At 45.5% G+C, this 21,156-nt stretch overlaps 1 protein-coding gene across 1 annotated transcript in view; it reads right to left on the reverse strand.

Moving 5' to 3' along the window:
* The window catches only part of LOC124550210 (solute carrier organic anion transporter family member 74D-like), a 262,534-nt gene that overhangs the window by 68,155 nt on the left and 173,223 nt on the right, over positions 1-21,156 (reverse strand). The window contains exons 8-9 of the mRNA XM_047125295.1: positions 7,847-8,011; positions 4,616-4,811 (exon numbers count right to left, since the gene is read on the reverse strand). Coding sequence (XP_046981251.1) covers positions 4,616-4,811; positions 7,847-8,011 — 361 coding nt within the window. The remainder of the gene's footprint in view (positions 1-4,615; positions 4,812-7,846; positions 8,012-21,156) is intronic.

Here is a 21,156-nt window from a genome sequence, read left to right on the forward strand (position 1 = left end):
ATTTGTCGCTCTGGAGAAAGCGTTCGACGATTTCAAATGGTGTAAGATGTTCGAAATTCTGAGGAAATTAGGGGTAAGCTACAGGGAGAGACAACATGAACAAGAGCCAGGAGGGAATAAGAAGAGTAGAAGACCACGAACAAAGTGATCGGATTAAAAAGGATGTAACACAAGGAAGTAGTCTTTCTCCCCTACTGTTCAGTATTTATGTGGGAGGAAGCAATGATGGAAATAAAAGAAAGGTTCAGGAATGGAATTAAAATTCAAGGTGAAAGTACATCAATGATAGAATTCGCAGATGACAGTGCTATCCTGAGTAAAAGTGAAGAATTACATGGTGTGCTGAATGGAATGAACAGTCTAATGAGTACAGAATATGGACTGAGAGAAAATCGAAGAAAGACGAAAATGATGAGAATAGCAGAAATGAGAATAGCGAGAAACTTATCAGGACTGATGGTCACCAATTATATGAAGTTAAGGAATTATACTATCTAGACAGCAAAATAACCACTGACGGACGGAGGAAGAGGGACATGAAAGGCTGACCAGCATTGGAAAAAGGGCATTCGTGGCAAAGATAAATCTACTATTATCAAAGGCAAGCCTAAATTTGAGGCAGAAATTTCTGAAAATGTTCGTGTGGAGCACAGCACTGTAGTGAAAGAGGGACTGTGAGAAAACCAGAACAGAAGAGAATCGAAGCGTTTGAGTTGTGGTGCTACAGACAAACGTTGAAAATTAGGTGAACCGATGAGGTAAGGAATGAACAGGTTCTGCGTAGAATCGGGGCGGAAAGGAAAACTGTAGAGGAAGACAGAGATTGGAATACAAAATCCATCGGCTCCACCTCAGCAGCTTCATGACCAACCCTGCCGCCCGGCGGACTGAGAGGCTGAGGATTCCGTTGACAATCCACAGACCAGACAAACTTAACGGCCGTCTGGCGAAACCTGTTAAGAGGTTGGTAGATGTTCGCTGCCCGGAGTATGAACTCACCAGGAGCAGGCAGGCTTTCGACGCCTTTGATGTGATTCATAGAGACCATACCACCTTTCCTAAACACAAAAACGCATCTTCGGGGAGAAGAAGCTCTACTTTTCCAGCTTGTAGCGCAGGCGGTTCTCCAGGAGGCGTTGGAAGACCGACTGAAGTTTTCGCACATGTTCCTCTCTATAGGGTCCCCTTGCTCAGATATCATCAAGGTACCTGACGTACAGGGATTGTCCTGAATAAGCTGCTCTAAATACTAAAAAATGTGTTCAAATGTGTGTGGAAACTTATGGGACTTAACTGCTAAGGTCATCAGTCCCTAAGCTTACACATTACTTAACCTAAAGTATCCTAAGGACAAACACACACACCCATGCCCAAGGGAGGACTCGAACCTCTGCCGGGACACTCCAACTGTTGATAAATTCTGCGGGCAGGCGAGGTTCCAAAAGCCAAGAGATTAGGCTAATAAAACGCAAAGGGAAAACTGAGGACCAGGAAAATCCGAGAAACCGTGTCCGACAGCAGCTGCAGGTATGCATCCAGCAAGTCGATGCGTGTCCCCGTAACACCTTGGTCAACAACTCCGCCTGCCACGGAACTGGATGCAAGAAGTTGGGAAGAGAATAGGAGCCTGGCTTGGGCGCGAAGCAAATCCGCATTCTGGGTCGTCAACGCATGTATCTGCTCCTGCTGCTGCCACTGCTGTTCTTTCGGCTGGCGAAACTGTTGGCAGCATTGCAGAAATTGCTAGTCCGTGGTCGCCCGAAATGAATGCTAGCAAAAGGGAAACAAAAGTCCATCGTTGCCACTTTAGAATTTGCAAAGGCGTGACAACGCCGCTACACTACATTGTAGGTGCGGGTACTCCATGGACCGAAGATGACCATTTTCCTCGCAAGAGGAAACGAAAACTCGCCGTGAGGGAAGCAGAAGGTCCGAAACCGCGCTGAGACGTGCACAGGGATAAACTCTGCACACGGCTCTTGCGGGCGACTGGCGACTGAGTGTTCTGCAGCGTCACTCGGCTCGACGCGCAGGGTAAAGTCAGTGGTGGTTGGAATCAGAGTAAACTCTGGTCCGCCCGACTCACTGCTGTCCGCCGGTCAACACTTCTGTCAGCGGGTCTGCCCTTACTACGAGTCGCGTGCCCCCTCCATGACAGGTTTCCGCATTATTCCACGTGCACTTCCCAAGGAATTTCATGTGCCTCCATTGTAACGTCTGCTGACGGGGATATTAAAGTAGTTTTGAGACGATCTATGAGTTTTATGGTCCAACATTAGTACTTTTTCGTGCATTGCCCAAAGTACCTACTGATAACAAACAGACCCGAATTTTTCGACTCTGTAAGCGCAGAACAGGGAATCAGTGATCAAAAGGCGGTTGCAGCATCTCTGAATATGGAAGTAAATAGGAATATAAAAAATGGGAGGAAGGTTTATCTATTTGGCAAGAGTAGTAGGAGGCAGATTTCAGACTACGTAACAGATCAAAACGAAAATTCCTGTTCCGACACTAACAATTTTGAGTGTTTATGGAAAAAGTTCAAGGCAATTCTAAAATGCGTTTTAGACAGGGTACGTGCCGAGTAAAACTGTGAGGGACGGGAAATACCCACCGTGGTTCAACAACAAAGTTAGGAAACTACTGCGAAAGCAAAGAGAGCTTCAGTGCAAATTTAAACGCAGCCAAAACCTCTCAGACAAACAGAAACTAAACGATGTCAAAATTAGCGTAAGGAGGGCTGTGCGTGAAGCGTTCAGTGAATCCGAAAGTAAAATTCTATGTACCGACTTGACAGAAAATCCTAGGATGTTCTGGTCTTACGTTAAATCAGTAAGTGGATCGAAGCAGCATATCGAGACACTCTGGGATGATAGTGGCATTGAAACAGAGGATGACACGCGTAAAGCTGAAATATTAAACACCTTTTTCCAAAGCTGTTTCACAGAGGAAGACCGCACTGCAGTTCCTTCTCTAAATCCTCGCACAAACGAAAAAATGGCTGACATCGAAATAAGTGTCCAAGGAATAGAAAAGCAACTGAAATCACTCAACAGAGGAAAGTCCAATGGATCTGACGGTATACCAATTCGATTCTACACAGAGTACGCGAAAGAACTTGCCCCCCTTCTAACAGCCGTATACCGCAACTCTCTAGAGGAACGGAAGGTTCCAAACGATTGGAAAAGAGCACAGGTAATCCCATTCTTCAAGAAGTGTCGTCGAGCAGATGCGCAAAACTATAGGCCTATATCTCTGACATCGATCTGATGTAGAATTTTAGAACATGATTTTTTGCTTACGTATCATGTCACTTCTGGAAACCCAGGATCTACTCTGTAGGAATCAACATGGATTCCGGAAACAGCGATCGTGAGAGACCCAACTCGCTTTATTTGTTCATGATACCCAGAAAATATTAGATACGGGCTCCCAGGTAAATGCCATTTTCCTTGACTTCCGGAAGGCGTTCGATACAGTTCCGCACTGTCGCCTGATAAACAAAGTAAGAGCCTACGGAATATCAGACCAGCTGTGTGGCTGGATTGAAGAGTTTTTAGCAAACAGAACACAGCATGTTGTTCTCAATGGAGAGACGTCTACAGACGTTAAAGTAACCTCTGGCGTGCCACAGGGGAGTGTTATGGGACCATTGTTTTTCACAATGTATATAAATGACCTAGTAGATAGTGTCGGAAGTTTCAAGCGGCTTTTCGCGGATGATGCTGTAGTATACAGAGAAGTTGCAGCATTAGAAAATTGCAGCGAAATGCAGGAAGATCTGCAGTGGATAGGCACTTCGTGCAGGGAGTGGCAACTGACCCTTAACATAGCCAAATGTAATGCGAATACATAGAAAGAAGGATCCTTTATTGTATGATCATATGATAGCGGAACAAACACTGGTAGCAGTTACTTCTGTAAAATATCTGGGAGTATGCATACGGAACGATTCGAAGTCGAATGATCATATAAAATTAATTGTTGGTAAGGCTGGTGCCACGTTGAGATTCATTGGGAGAGTCCTTAGAAAATGTAGTGCAATAACAAAGGAGGTGACTTACAAAACACTCGTTCGACCTGTACTTGAGTATTGCTCATCAATGTGGGATTCGTACCAGGAGGGGTTGTCAGAGGAGATAGAAGATCCAAAGAAGAGCGGCGCGTTTTATCACAGGGTTATTTGGTAAGCGTGATAGCGTTACGCAGATGTTTAGCAAACTCAAGTGGCAGACTCTGCAAGAGAGGCGCTCTGCATCACGGTGTAGTTTGCTGTCCAGGTTTCGAGAGGGTGCGTTTCTGGATGAGGTATCGAGTATATTGCTTCTCCCTACTTATACCTCGCGAGGAGATCACGAATGTAAAATTAGAGAGATTCGAGCGCGCACGGAGGCTTTCCGGCAGTTGTTTTTCCCGCGAACCATACGCGACTGGAACAGGAAAGGGAGGTAACGCAGTCGCACGTAAAGTGCCCTCCGCCACACACCGTTGGGTGGCTTGCGGAGTATAAATGCGGATATGGATGTAGATGTAAAATAGAATTAAGTGCCCTACTGACAGAGGAGGAAAAGTTTTTGGACAGACACTTAGGAGCTACGCTGGAGCTGTTCGTTACGTGTTGTCGTGTCCCCAGGAGCCCTGCAGGTTGTCGGACGGGCAGCTGATGAAGGCGAGGCAGAGCTGCCCCACGACGTCGATGAGCTCGACGCCGACGTTCCAGGCGGCCAGCACGCGCGGCCGCGGCTTCCAGCGCGAGATCACCAGCGCCGACGTGATCAGCCCCAGCGCCGTGAACACCAGACCCACGGAACCTGCGGGCACGCGGCCAGGGGTTAGCTGTCTGGCGTTTCTTGACAGCTGCGAGCTGCTCGCCCACGTAATCAACAGAGCAAGGCGCACAGCCACAGTATCCATGAGATGACCCAGCACATACCACACGAATACGGCGCGTTTTGTAGCTAGACTGTCTCGAAATCTACGAAGGCTGTCCTGTGAATTTTGAGAGAAATAACAGTTAGGAGAATGAGGAAAGGAACTGTTTAATTCCAGTTGAAGCGTCTTGTCAGGATGGTTCAGCTGATAGAACAGAACACAGCAAATGCAAAGAGACCCGGTTTCTGTTAGGTACTGGACTAGCTAAAGATTTAGAATTAAGAGTGCAACAAGCGCACCTCTCTCAAATGGGTGCCTGTCAACACATCCGTGATATCCTAAAGATGATCTTCCTCCAGCTCAACCGTGGCGCGGTTCACGGGACATGATCCTTATCCTTTTCACATTCAGCGTATCAAACGTAGAATGAGATATGTGCATGTGTTGAGACCACGCATAGCGTCATGGACTGCGAATAGATTTTGTTTCAACCATCAACTCTCAGGTTTGTTAATTTACTTCTCCAGTCTTCTCATATGCCAGCTTTCCTCTTCATTTCAGCTTAATGCGGCGTTGTGTATCATCAACAATGAGTTTGTACTAATGTCTAGGCCTTACTTCAGCTATCTCTTCAACTACAAATTTGAGCTGCAACTCATGTCGTAATGCGCAGCTAAAAACAGTTTTACGCCAACAGTGCTTTGTGGTTTTTGTCGGGAAAAGGCTTTCTCAACACTGTTTTGACCACAGAAAATCGCTACGTACTGCTACATGTCTGCTAGAGGTAAAAGTAAAACTGAAAAAGTTTATTTAACTTGAGCGTGCTGTGTCTGTAGCCGTGAACGAGACAATTCTGTTTGTGTGGACTTTCCAGTCAGCCAGTATGCCATGAAGGATCATTTCAGGCTTAGACCGCGCGTGAATTGTCACATGACGGCAAGAAGGATTATGACCATTGGACGTTGACCATAGAAACGCCACGCACCACGGTCCGTCATTCGAACATTCAGCAACTGTCGTGAGACATGAAACATTGTGAATGTGCCTCCTGGCGGTCGCTCGCGGTCAGGAGAACCAGCTGATGTCCGCTTCGTAGGTTTCATAGATTGTAGGTACCGCGATGTGAATGAAACAGATCTGCGTGGTACCTAATTAGAGGTAATTGGGAGCGCTATGTCCACTCAGGCAATGCGCAACCGTCTCCATACGATCGCATTGGCATTTAGGGGTCCATTACCAACGTTAGTACAGTCTCTCCGGCACCGTAATGCACGAAGAAGATGGGCAAGAGGTCATCTGAAATGGAACTTAGATATGACACATCAAATTATTTTCAGCTACGAATCGAGAATAAGTCTCACGCTTCATGCTCGCCGTAGAACAGTGCGGGGGCGGTCAGGTACCAATGCTTCTCTCATACATGCATTCCCACAGAATCAGCAAGGAGTTGCGTCAGTCATGTTTTGAGCAGGTATCAGAAATGTGACGCCTCTTATCGTTATGAAAGTAATTCAATCTCTACGTAATTTCGGCATAGGATCCTCCCATTTACACTAATTGTTCAAAAGCGCCCAGACACCTATTATAGGAATTTAACATGGGTTCTGTCCTACATCCGTCTTTATGACAGCTTCAGTAGTGTTGGAGACACTTTCAGTGAGGTCTCTCCACGCATTTGGAGGAATGTCAGCCCTTTCTCCGTCAAGAGCGGAATCCACACAAGGTAGAGATGTTGGACCCTGCAGTCTGGAGCGAAGTCGACTTTCTAACTCATTCCAAAAGTGTTCTGCTGGGTTCATGTCGGGACCTTGGGTAGGTCAGTCCGTTTCAGGAATGTTTTTGTCAACGAACAAGTGGCTCACAGATGCTGCTGTATGACGAATTGTATTGTCATTTTGATATAATCAGTCATTGTCTCCGAACTATTCCTCTACTGTACACAGTGCACAATGCTCTAAAATGTGTTCATTTACTTTCTCAGTTAGCATTTTCTTAAACGAAATATGTGAACCACATACTGGACACAAAAACACCCCACCGTACCATGATGTGTCTAAGAATGGAAACCATTTTATTGTATTCCACATTACCGAAACCTTCCTGCAAAACTACTGTAGCAGTATATGTCTTCATGTTTTTTACAAACTTGTCCTTTTTTAGCAGCCGCTGCACAAAAATATCAAGTACCTCTGTGTCTCTTAAAACCCGATTCGTGCTCTCCTAACAAAGCATCAGTTTCTGCTTCCATTCTTCAAAAACTACTTTGTGGGTATTTTTCGGCGCGCTGTGCTTATTGTGCGATGATTTTTTCAAGCAACTTAGTGTCTTCGTTATAGGTACACTTGCCACTAAAATACAGTTACAGCTGACATCTCCAAAGACAGAACGAACGTAATCACCCTTGCCAATAGAGTGTAATAAGACTCTTCGGTTTGTGCAATAGTAGTAGTAGTAGTAGTAGTAGTAATAATAGTAGTACTAGGTTGAGCGAATGGAACGTGTGTGTGTGGAGAGGGCGGGGGGGGGGGGGGGGGGGGGGCAGGTGGGGACAGACTGAGAAAAGAGCAGTGAATGCTGAAAATGATAACAGTAAAGAGCTCTACTGCAAGACGCACCACAAACCAACAACAATTTAAAACCCACACTATAAATCTAAATAATTATGAACTACAAGTTTGTAAATATAATAAGTAGTACATTAATTATTTAGTGATACACGCTGCCGAAAAAAGTCCACAGTAAATATCATCCTCTCAAAATAAGCATATAAACAGTTTTAAAATGTTAGTGCACACTTAGCTTGGTCACTAAATTGCACGTTATATGATAATTACAGCAAATAAATAAAGCAAATATTGATCTGCGCTATTGGCCGATAGAGATTATTTCCTAATGATGTTTCGCAACAGTTTCGTATGTGCTACTATGGAATTTAATTTTTTTTCGCAAGGCCAGGATAAAAGGGAGCACTTACCTGAGATTAAGCTGGCGGTAGCCGCGGACTGCCGGAACTGAGTCTCCATATACTTCGGCATGAAGATCCAGTAGCCGATCACTCCGAACATGAAGCACACGCCGCTGAAGGTGTTGAACAACAGCACGGGGTTGTGGATGAGCCGAGAAAACGCGCAACGGAAATCTGTACAAAGGCAGACAACACGTTCAAACGAAAGGTGCCTGCTCTGCTCCAGCTACACTATGTGATCAAAAGTATCCGGACACCCCCCCCCCCCAGAACATACGTTTTTCATACTAGGTGCATTGTGCTGCCACCTACTGCCGGGTACGCCATATCAGCGACCTCAGTAGTCATTAGACATCGTGAAAGAGCAGAATGAGGCGCTCCGCGGAACTCACGGACTTGGGTGTCACTTGTGTCATATGTTTGTACGCAAGACTTCCACACACATAAACATCCCTAGGTCCACTGCCACTGCCAGACTGAGATTCATTGGAAGAATCCTAAGGAAATGCAATCCGAAAACAAAGGAAGTAGGTCACAGTACGCTTGTTCGCCCACTGCATGAATACTGCTCAGCAGTGTGGGATCCGTACCAGATAGGGTTGATAGAAGAGATAGAGAAGTTCCAACGGAGAGCAGCACGCTTCGTTACAGGATCATTTAGTAATCGCGAAAGCGTTACGGAGATGATAGATAAACTCCAGTGAAAGACTCTGCAGGAGAGACGCTCAGTAGCTCGGTACGGGCTTTTGTTAAAGTTTTGAGAACATACCTTCACCGAAGAGTCAAGCAGTATATTGCTCCCTCCTACGTATATCTCGCGAAGAGACCATGAGGATAAAATCAGAGAGATTAGAGCCCACACAGAAGCATACCGACAATCCTTCTTTCCACGAACAATACGAGACTGGAATAGAAGGGAGAACCGATAGAGGTACTCATGGTACCCTCCGCCACACACCGTCAGGTGGCTTGCGGAGTATGGATGTAGATGTAGATCGGTAAACATTGTTACTGTTCTCTGTTCTGTTTTTCAAAGCTCGTGTCCTGGTCCGGCACAATCTTTTAATCTGCTGGGAATGTCAAAGCAGCGCATATTTCGCTGCATAGTGAAAGATTCATTCTGGAAACAATCCCACAGGTCGTGGCTAAGTCATTTCTCCTCAGTATCCTTTCTTCCTGAAGTGCAGTTTCTACTATGTATTTAGAACTTCCGTGAAGCTTGGGAAGCACGAGAGACGTGCTGGCAGAACTGAAACACCGAGGCGGGGGTTGAGTCATGCCTGGCTAGCTCACTCGGTAAGAGGATTGCCGGCCAACGAATAGATTCCGCGTTCATTTTCCAGCTGGCGCACAGATTCAATCTTCCCCAAGTTTTGTAGGAGGAATGAGCTCTGGATATTTTGAACTGCATTCTCTGCTGAGTGTAAGTGCATCCAAACCAGCTTCTAAGTGGGGATATAAGAAGAGGGGAAATGTCAGACGTGCATTTTTCCGCAAAACGCGTTTTAAATGCTGCTATTTTGTTCTCAGTACCTTGTTACATGTTCCTAGACTTGCTCTAAGTGTCAAAGTTGGACAAAATGTTTTAAACATTCATTATTATAATGGCGGACGATCTTCCTGCCAAGTAGCGCTTTCCTTGGGAGTTGGAAGCGCCATGCGTCTCAGGGTCCTCAATTTATTTGATGCACAATTTGTTTGGTAAGCAGAAACCATGTAAGCTTTTGTTTTTATCATTAAAATATGTTTATAGTTGTTGTTGCTGTTGTAGTCTTCAGTTCTGAGACTGGTTTGATGCAGCTCTCCATGCTACTCTATCCTGTGCAAGCTTCTTCATCTCCCAGAACTTATTGCATCCTACATCCTTCTGAATCTGCTTAGTGTATTCATCTCTTGGTCTCCCTCTACGATTTTTACCCTCCACGCTGCCCTCCAATACTAAATTGGTGATCCCTCGATGTCTCAGAACATGTCCTACCAACCGATCCCTTCTTCTAGTCAAGTTGTGCCACAAGCTCCTCTTCTCCCCAATTCTATTCAATACCTTCTCATTAGTTATGTGATCTACCCATCTAATCTTCAGCATTCTTCTGTAGCACCACATTTAAAAAGCCTCTATTCTCTTCTTGTCTAAACTATTTATCGTCTACGTTTCACTTACATACAGGGCTACACTCCATACAAATACTTTCAGAAACGACTCCCTAACATTTAAATATACACTCGATGTTATCAAATTTTTCTTCTTCAGAAACGCTTTCCTTGCCATTGCCAGTCTACATTTTATATCTTCTCTAATTCGACCATCATCAGTTATTTTGCTCCCCAAATAGCAAAACTCCTTTACTACTTTGTCTCATTTCCTAATCTAATTCCCGCAGCATCACCCGACTTAATTCGAGTACATTCCATTATCCTCGTTTTGATTTTGTTGATGTTCATCTTATATCCTCCTTTCAAGACACTGTCCATTCCGTTCAGCTGCTCTTCCAAGTCCTTTGCCGTCTCTGACAGAATTACAATGTCATCGGCGAACCTCAAAGTTTTTATTTCTTCTCCATGGATTTTAATACCTATTCCGAACTTTTCTTTTGTTTCCTTTATTGCTTGCTCAATATACAGTTTGAATAACATCGGGGAGAGACTACAACCCTGTCTCACTCCCTTCCCAACCACAGCTTCCCTTTCATGTCCTTCGACTCTTATAACTGCCATCTGGTTTCTGTACAAATTGTAAATAGCCTTTCGCTCTCTGTATTTTACCTCTGCCACCTTCAGAATTTGAATGAGAGTATTCCAATCAACATTGTCAAAAGCATTCTCTAAGCCTTTCCTTAATCTGTCTTCTAAGATACATCGTAGGGTCAGTATTGCCTCACGTCCTCCAATATTTCTACGAATTCCAAACTGATCTTCCCCGAGGTCGGCTTCTGCCAGTTTTTCCATTCGTCTGTAAAGAATTCGCGTTAGTATTTTGCAGCTGTGACTTATTATACTTATAGTTCGGTAATTTTCACATCTGTCAACACCTGCTTTCTTTGGGATTGGAATTACACTCCTGGAAATGGAAAAAAGAACACATTGACACCGGTGTGTCAGACCCACCATACTTGCTCCGGACACTGCGGGAGGGCTGTACAAGCAATGATCACACGCACGGCACAGCGGACACACCAGGAACTGCGGTGTTGGCCGTCGAATGGCGCTAGCTGCGCAGCATTTGTGCACCGCCGCCGTCAGTGTCAGCCAGTTTGCCGTGGCATACGGAGCTCCATCGCAGTCTTTAACACTGGTAGCATGCCGCGACAGCGTGGACGTGAACCGTATGTGCAGTTGACGGACTTTGAGCGAGGGCGTATAGTGGGCATGCGGGAGGCCGGGTGGACGTACCGCCGAATTGCTCAACACGTGGGGCGTGAGGTCTCCACAGTACATCGATGATGTCGCCAGTGGTCGGCGGAAGGTGCACGTGCCCGTCGACCTGGGACCGGACCGCAGCGACGCACGGATGCACGCCAAGACCGTAGGATCCTACGCAGTGCCGTAGGGGACCGCACCGCCACTTCCCAGCAAATTAGGGACACTGTTGCTCCTGGGGTATCGGCGAGGACCATTCGCAACCGTCTCCATGAAGCTGGGCTACGGTCCCGCACACCGTTAGGCCGTCTTCCGCTCACGCCCCAACATCGTGCAGCCCGCCTCCAGTGCTGTCGCGACAGGCGTGAATGGAGGGACGAATGGAGACGTGTCGTCTTCAGCGATGAGAGTCGCTTCTGCCTTGGTGCCAATGATGGTCGTATGCGTGTTTGGCGCCGTGCAGGTGAGCGCCACAATCAGGACTGCATACGACCGAGGCACACAGAGCCAACACCCGGCATCATGGTGTCGGGAGCGATCTCCTACACTGGCCGTACACCACTGGTGATCGTCGAGGGGACACTGAATAGTGTACGGTACATCCAAACCGTCATCGAACCCATCGTACTACCATTCCTAGACCGGCAAGGGAACTTGCTGTTCCAACAGGACAATGCACGTCCGCACGTATCCCGTGCCACCCAACGTGCTCTAGAAGGTGTAAGTCAACTACCCTGGCCAGCAAGATCTCCGGATCTGTCCCCCATTGAGCATGTTTGGGACTGGATGAAGCGTCGTCTCAAGCGGTCTGCACGTCCAGCACGAACGCTGGTCCAACTGAGGCGCCAGGTGGAAATGGCATGGCAAGCCGTTCCACAGGACTACATCCAGCATCTCTACGATCGTCTACATGGGAGAATAGCAGCCTGCATTGCTGCGAAAAGTGGATATACACTGTACTAGTGCCGACATTGTGCATGCTCTGTTGCCTGTGTCTATGTGCCTGTGGTTCTGTCAGTGTGATCATGTGATGTATCTGACCCCAGGAATGTGTCAATAAAGTTTCCCCTTCCTGGGACAATGAATTCACGGTGTTCTTATTTCAATTTCCAGGAGTGTATTATATTCTTCTTGAAGTCTGAGGGTATTTTGCCTGTCTCATACATCTTGCTCACCAGATGGAAGAGTTTTGTCAGGACTGGCTCTCCCAAGGCTGTCAGTAGTTCTAATGGAATGTTGTCTACTCCGGGGGCCTTGTTTCGACTCAATTCTTTCAGTGCTCTGTCAAACTCTTCACGCAGTACCATATCTCCCATTTCATCTTCATCTACATCCTCTTCCATTTCCATAATATTGTGCTCAGGTACATCGCCCTTGTATAGACCCTCTATATACTCCTTCCACCTTTCTGCTTTCCCTTCTTTGCTTAGAACTGGGTTTCCATCAAAGCTCTTGATATTTATGCAAGTGGTTCTCCTTTCTCCAAAGGTCTTTTTAATTTTCCTGTAGGCAGTGTCTATCTTACCTCTAGTGAGATAAGCCTCTACATCCTTACATTTGTCCTCTAGCCATCCCTGCTTAGCCATTTTGCACATCCTGTCGATATCATTTTTGAGACGTTTGTATTACATTTTGCCTGCTTCATTTACTGCATTTTTATATTTTCTCATTTCATCAATTAAATTCAATATTTCTTCTGTTACCCAAAGGTTTCTACTAGCCCTCGTCTTTTTACCTATTTCATCCCCCAAAGCTACCCACTCTTCTTCTACTGTATTTCTTTCCCCCATTCCTGTCAATCGTTCCCTAATGCTCTCCCTGAAGCTCTCTACAACCTGTGGTTCTTTCAGTTTATCCAGGTCCCATCTCCTTAAATTCCCACCTTTTTGCAGTTTCTTCAGTTTTAATCTACAGTTCATAACCAATAGATTGTGGTCAGATTCCTTTTGAAGAAGACGTTTTTATTAACTTTGAAACCAAGGTGAATTGGTTTTAATGAACCTCTCATTTTGAAACTGACAGGCTCTTCATTGTTTCTACAAAAAGGTTTCATATAGATTGCAGCTCCAGCCATGTACAAAAACTTCATTTTTCGGACTAATTGTTAGCACCAGTCATTTCCCTGGTTTGATGCCTATAACATTCTTAATATATTATTTATTTTCTAATTAGTCTAAATTCTGGCAGTGATAAGATGAGCAGGAAAATTATGTGGTATCTACATCCACATACGTTCTCCACAAGCCACCATATGGCGTATGGGCGACGGTATCGTGTACCACTTCTAGGCTTTCGCTTTCCTGATCTACGTTGACGGCGGTAGAATCGTTCTACAGTCAGCTGCAAAAGCCTGTTATCTAAATTTTCTCCTCTGAATGGGATGTGGGCAGAACGAAGGAGATGGTTCTCTCACGTCGCGTCCGAGTCATAAATACAATCAACGAAGTCAGCTCTTATTGTAGTGTTCCTGATTACAATCGGTTCCTCAAGGAAATATAAAACTTAACCTAGCGCCAGTCTCATGTGGAACAGCGGTGTGTGACGGAAGGTAAAGATATTCAAAGGGAAAGATATCTCCAGGGCGAATGCGGAGTGGTAGGGAGACAGACGGCCTATTACCACACGCTCTCTAAAATACTTAAGAGCGTGTGTCACAAGTGTGTCCATGCAGGCGCGCGCCGCGCCGGAAGTAGTCACATGGGCTCTCTCCCACGCCTCCTGGTTGCTTACTGGAAGACAGTTTACCTATGATATGAACGGGCTCTCTACGAGTAAGATTTTGGGCCTTCAGTTCAGGACTTACGTCTCGTCATATGTACTCTGTTAGGACAACTGAGCACGGAATGTAAAATGACAGAAAAGTAACAACTTCTGTTGATTCACGTTCAGACTGACAACCAGGGCTTTGCACTTGATGTCGTATTTGAATGATATAATCTTTATGTTGTGGTGCTGCGGTTCTTCTTCTTACGTCCGTGCTTGCTATGAAAACAGGTCGAGGAATCCCGCCTTATGCAAGACACATTTTCAGTTTTATTTTGCCCAGACATGTTTTAGCAGTTTTTGTGTTAACTTCAGTGGGTTATTTTTTTATTTTACTGTAAAATTGTCGTTTCATACTAACATTTAGCGAAACTTTTGGTACATAATATTTAAAATTGTGAATGAATAATTGTTGTAATACATTATAAATCATTTGTTCATAGTTCACGGTTGAGATATGTATTAACCACCTGATGCAATTGTGTCATTTATAACATTATGTGTAAAGTTTTAGTTATAGCTTAATTGACTCAAGAGTGGGTGTATGCATTAGTTTACATACCTTACATGTTGCTGTTGGACATTTATGTTGGTAGCTTAGTCTGCTACACAATCTACAACTTCTCATCAGCAAGCAGCAAAACGTAATTTTTGTTTTTCTGTTTATTATGCATTTACAAACGGAAATAAGTATATATCACGTTTTTTGTGTGTAACTTACGACTTTGATGTTGTATTGCTTTCTCATAGGTTGTTGGCGAAGTGAATAGACTGATTTCGTGACCGATGGTCGCTTGACACTGATTTTTCTCCGATTTTTCAAAACATAGGCAGTGTTTTCGCCGCCATTACGTGTTGTTGTGGCTGTGCAGTATTTATTTGTTTCGTGCCGTGTTTGTCTGGGTGAGGCGCGCGAGTTTGAAGTGTATTTGGCGTTTCTGGTGTTTGGTTAGTGCGAGTGTGTGTGTGTGTGTGTGTGTGTGTGTGTGTGTTCGGGACTGGTGCAGAGAGAGAAAGAGAGATTTTTTTTCCCATGAGTAGTTTTGGTGTGGGTGTTATTTGTATAGTTCTTCAGTTGTGGCAAAGACGGTTTTATTGCACAGTGATGTGTATTCATTTAGTAACTTCTTTCCTTGGGCTATTGATTTTTGGATGTGATAGTTTTCTTGTATAGTTAATTTTTGGTATAATCTGATACTAGTTTTAAGGACGTGTAGTCAGTTTCAATGTTTGTTGGGTGGTGATTGTGCGCTGTCAGGTGATCTGCGAATATTGAGTGTGAGCTATTGCTTTTCAGTGCTCTGAGATGTTCTGTATACATATTTCAACTATGAACAAATGATGTATAATATTTTACAACAATTATTCATTCACAATCGTAAATATTATGTACCAAAAGTTTCGCTAAATGTTAATATGTAACAACAGTTTTACAGTAGAATAAAAAATAGCCCACTGAATATAGCGCAAAAAGTGCTGAAACACGTCTGGGTAAAACAAAACGGAAAAGGTGTCTTGCATATGTTGGAATTCCTCGTCCTATTACGATATAATCTTTCCTACACTTTGTCTGTCTCATCACGTTCAGTGCATAACTCTTTTGAATAATTGTTACTTGAGCGACGTGTTTGGTACCGACAGTTGTCCCTGTAAAAGATGATTTTATATGAAGGTGTAATACACACATCAACAACAGTGTTGCGCCACCCCGACACATCGTGCATGTGCGTTGCTGTTGAGACTGTTCCTGTACCGACCGGACGGTCACTCCTGACGCTGTTTGCAAACATACATACAGTTGTCAAGCGCTGCCTACGGGTAGAAGACTGTACTCGAGTGGATTGAGCATTTCAGTTAAAAATAAAAGCACCATTAGAGACGCATCAGTAGAATGAACATCCATCAGGTCACGTAGGACAATGATGACCAATCATCGGTTACTCATAATCACGTTACGCGCAGAAGTTTTGTCAACCAGGGAAGTTCTCGACGTGTGCTTCGGAGTCAAAGTGATGTGTGGACATGGAGTCGGTTCTAGTAGACTGGTAGCGTTGAGGACTTGCACCGCACAGGCCGCCCACGTACGAAAGGTGCTCAGGGTGATCTACGACTTTTGAGTCGAAGTAACCATGACCTGAGTGCTACAGAACTGAATTCGGCATTCTAAGAGGCTATAGGACGTCATGTATCGCATCAAACTGTCAAATGACGATTGCATGATGCGGAAGAAACTAGGATCAGTTTGTACCGTGATAATCACAATGTGTTTGGAGACAACCCGGTAAAGTCGAACGGCTGCAAGACTGTGTTCCCCATGCCGAACAATGTAGTGATGTTCTCAGATAGCAATACATTATTAAATAAAGCCACAGCACATCTGTTTTGCTTGTCGAGGGCAAGCTCACTGCTCTACGGTATGGGAACGAGATTCTGCAACCAATAGCGTCGTCAAAATTTTTGTGTCAATTCCATCTTGAGGAATGATTACCCACTCTCTCATCGTGCTGTTCTCGTGAAAACGTAGAATTACCAGAATGGAGTGGCCTGCCTCTTATTGGGGCATGAGCCCAACCGAACATGTGTGAGACCGATTAAAAGGAACTGTTTATGGTGATCGGGACACACTGCAAATGTATGTATACGCCTGCCTGAGAGTCAATTTTTCTGTGCCATGAAATAAACGGTTGACGCAAAACTTTTGTTAATGCACTTAGTTAATGAAATTACCTGCTGAAGCGAGATTTGCAAGCTGTGATATGTGGATGGAACTGTTGCTGCACGAACTATAAACTGTGTGATCAAAAGTATCCGGACACCTGTCTGAAAATGATTTGTATGTTCGTGGCGCACTCCATCGGTAATATTGGAATTCGGTATGGTGTTGGCCCAACCTTAGCATTGATGACAGCTTCCACTCTCGCAGGCATACGTTCAATCATGTGCTGGAAGGTTTCTTGGAGAATGCCACCCCTTTCTTCACAGAGTGCTACACTGAGGCCTGTCACGAAGTCGACGTTCCAAAACATCCCAAAGATGTTCTGTAGGATTTAGATCGCGAGTATGTGCAGGCCAGTCCATTATAGGGATGTTATTGTCGTGTAACCACTCCGCCACAGGCCGTGTATTATGAACAGGTGCTCGATCGTGTTGAAAGGTGCAATCGCCATCCCCGAATTACTCTTCAACAGTGGGAAGCAAGAAGGTGCTTAAAAGATCAATGTAGGCCTGAGCTGTGGTAGTCCCACGCAAAACAATAAGGGGTGCAAGCCTCCTTCATGAAAAACACGACCGCACCATAACACCACCGCCTTCGCATTTTACTGTTGCCACTACATACGCTGGCAGATGACGTTCACGGGGCATTCGCCATACCCGCACCCTGCCATCGGATCGCCACATTGTGTAGCTTGATTCGTCACTCCACACAAAGTTTTTCCACTGTTCAATCGTCTAATGTTTACGCTCCTTACACCAAGCGAGGCGCCCTTTGGCATTTACAGGCGTGATGTGTGGCTTATGAGCAGCCGTTCGACCATGAAATCCATGTTTTCTCACCTCCCGCCTAACTGTGATAGAACTTGCAGTAGATCCTGATGCAGTTTGGAATTCCTGTGTGAACGTCTGGATAGACGAGCGCCTGTTACACGTTACGACCCTCTTCAACCGTCGGCGGTCTCTGTCAGTCAACAGAGGAGGTCTGCCTGTACGTTTTTGTGCAGTACGTCTCCCTTCACGTTTCCACTTCACTAATTACACACCTGGGGTGTACCTTGCGACGCACCAGACTCCCCACTGGCGCTACTCTCCGAGGCAGCAGCCTGAAGACGGCTGACCGTGGCCATCAACACGTTCAGCTGTTCGCGAATAGTGGCCAGCTCCTCCTGCGTCCGTACACAACAGTCAGACATCCTATCCATCCTAAGGAATCAATTTACTGTAGAGATTTAATCAACTTTTAACTAGACTGCTAATTCACTCAAGGCGGCTGATTGTTGAGTAAACTGTGATTGCTACCCACTTCTTGTAGAAAACAATGAAAATAGCACTACCTGTCTCTGGACTGTATTGAAAACAAACACTAGCACTACTAGCGCTATGGTTGACTCTCTCTCTGACTGTATTCAAAACAAACACGAAATCTATGGAACACTATTACTAGCACTCGACAATTAAAGCTTCCTAAAAGCAAAAACACACGGAAGTGACAAGTAAGAAAAATACAGTTAATACTTAAATTAAGGTAGCTCGCTGCACAGCAGACGTGAAGCAGGCGGCAGTTACGACGACACTGACACTACTGGTTACCTCAGTTAGTATGAGCATTTGACTTAGAAGGCCAGGTTCCGGGTTCATATCCTGATTTGGCACACACTTTTAACCTGCTAGAAAGTTTCAAAATAGTGCATACTTTGCTCCAGGGTGAAAGATGAATTTGGATATTGTTTATTTTGGTACAAGAAATGCAAAACTCTGTCGTTCTGGCTTCAGATGGGCCAATCGGTTCCGACCGACCGCCGTGTCGCCCTCCTGCCGATGGCGTCATTGGGATGCGGTAAGGACTGGCATAGGGTCGTCATACAACTCTCTTCGTACAGGTATTGAATTTATCATGAAAGTAGTAGAAGCATTTAAGCAATCATGGGCGATTTACATACACTCCTGGAAATGGAAAAAAGAACACATTGACACCGGTGTGTCAGACCCACCATACTTGCTCCGGACACTGCGAGAGGGCTGTACAAGCAATGATCACACGCACGGCACAGCGGACACACCAGGAACCGAGGTGTTGGCCGTCGAATGGCGCTAGCTGCGCAGCATTTGTGCACCGCCGCCGTCAGTGTCAGCCAGTTTGCCGTGGCATACGGAGCTCCATCGCAGTCTTTAACACTGGTAGCATGCCGCGACAGCGTGGACGTGAACCGTATGTGCAGTTGACGGACTTTGAACGAGGGCGTATAGTCGGCATGCGGGAGGCCGGGTGGACGTACGCCGAATTGCTCAACACGTGGGGCGTGAGGTCTCCACAGTACATCGATGTTGTCGTCAGTGGTCGGCGGAAGGTGCACGTGCCCGTCGACCTGGGACCGGACCGCAGCGACGCACGGATGCACGCCAAGACCGTAGGATCCTACGCAGTGCCGTAGGGGACCGCACCGCCACTTCCCAGCAAATTAGGGACACTGTTGCTCCTGGGGTATCGGCGAGGACCATTCGCAACCGTCTCCATGAAGCTGGGCTACGGTCCCGCACACCGTTAGGCCGTCTTTCGCTCACGCCCCAACATCGTGCAGCCCGCCTCCAGTGGTGTCGCGACAGGCGTGAATGGAGGGACGAATGGAGACGTGTCGTCTTCAGCGATGAGAGTCGCTTCTGCCTTGGTGCCAATGATGGTCGTATGCGTGTTTGGCGCCGTGCAGGTGAGCGCCACAATCAGGACTGCATACGACCGAGGCACACACGGCCAACACCCGGCATCATGGTGTGGGGAGCGATCTCCTACACTGGCCGTACACCACTGGTGATCGTCGAGGGGACACTGAATAGTGCACGGTGCATCCAAACCGTCATCGAACCCATCGTTCTACCATTCCTAGACCGGCAAGGGAACTTGCTGTTCCAACAGGACAATGCACGTCCGCATGTATCCCGTGCCACCCAACGTGCTCTAGAAGGTGTAAGTCAACTACCCTGGCCAGCAAGATCTCCGGATCTGTCCCCCATTGAGCATGTTTGGGACTGGATGAAGCGTCGTCTCACGCGGTCTGCACGTCCAGCACGAACGCTGGTCCAACTGAGGCGCCAGGTGGAAATGGCATGGCAAGCCGTTCCACAGGACTACATCCAACATCTCTACGATCGTCTCTATGGGAGAATAGCAGCCTGCATTGCTGCGAAAGGTGGATATACACCGTACTAGTGCCGACATTGTGCATGCTCTGTTGCCTGTGTCTATGTGCCTGTGGTTCTGTCAGTGTGATCATGTGATGTATCTGACCCCAGGAATGTGTCAATAAAGTTTCCCCTTCCTGGGACAATGAATTCACGGTGTTCTTATTTCAATTTCCAGGAGTGTAGTTCCTTTCATAACACGAGTAACAAAATAAACTCACTGTCCTGTTGTTATTGTATTGTTAGTACTTTGTCGAACCTCCGTTAATCCTAGTTATCAGAAAAATAATCTTCGGCACTGATTTTATTTGGGTTTGTAATTCTTGCCCACTCTTTTCGTATCGTACTTTTCATCTGATATACGGCCTCGAATTGCCTTCCATTGCGAAAAACACACCTTGCAAGTATCCCACAAAGGTTTTCGATGGTATTCAAATTCGGGCTACGTGCACCTACGGGCTACATAGATATATTCATCTTCAAAACACTTCTTGATTGTAGCAGAAACACGCACAGATGCCATACCTTGTTGGAACATTAGACTTGCGCCCCCTATGACCACATAAATGCTAAGCAATTCTGTCTCTAGGATCTCAGTATACATATTAGAGTTCATTATATTGTTCAGCCAAGCAATATGTAATGTAATTTATCTTTAGCTGAGGAGTTGAACACTTCCACCACCAAAATTTCTGTTCATTCTTCCCTGCTGCTCCATTCTCAGTTCATGCCAATAATATTGAAATTCGTATGGCCCATCTAAATTAAACTTGTTCTCCTCACAGAACATAACTTTAACCCATTTTGAAGTCTATGACATACGTTTTTCAGCCAACTCCAAACTTTCTTACTTATTTTGGGTGTTAGAGCAGGTTTCTGCACTCGTTTCTCGAGTGATAGATGTTCGTCATTCGACAAAATTTTTCGTACATGTCTGACAGTTACTGGTAACTGTAAATCAGCAACAAGTGAAGAATAACGGTTTGCGACTCTTGCTTTGCCCAAAAGTAGCCGTTTCGATGACTCTGATAATTTTCTGTTTTGCCGATATTTTTCCATGCTGTCCATATCGTGCGCCCACTGTAATGAAATTATAAACCACTGTACTTGAAACGTCTTGGCAGTTTTACGATCTGGAAGTCTCATTTCCTTCTACGCACCTATTTTTGCTTTTCCATCACATAATAACTGTCTTCCCCGTGGCATTATCACAATCGTCGTTTATATGCACAATACTCACTGTCATTAATGGCCTCTGTTTCCTATCTGCAGTAACCCAATAGAAAGCCGACCGCTGTTGTACCGAG

Source organism: Schistocerca americana, chromosome 1, assembly GCF_021461395.2.
Source record: "Schistocerca americana isolate TAMUIC-IGC-003095 chromosome 1, iqSchAmer2.1, whole genome shotgun sequence".
Classification (NCBI taxonomy): domain Eukaryota; kingdom Metazoa; phylum Arthropoda; class Insecta; order Orthoptera; family Acrididae; genus Schistocerca; species Schistocerca americana.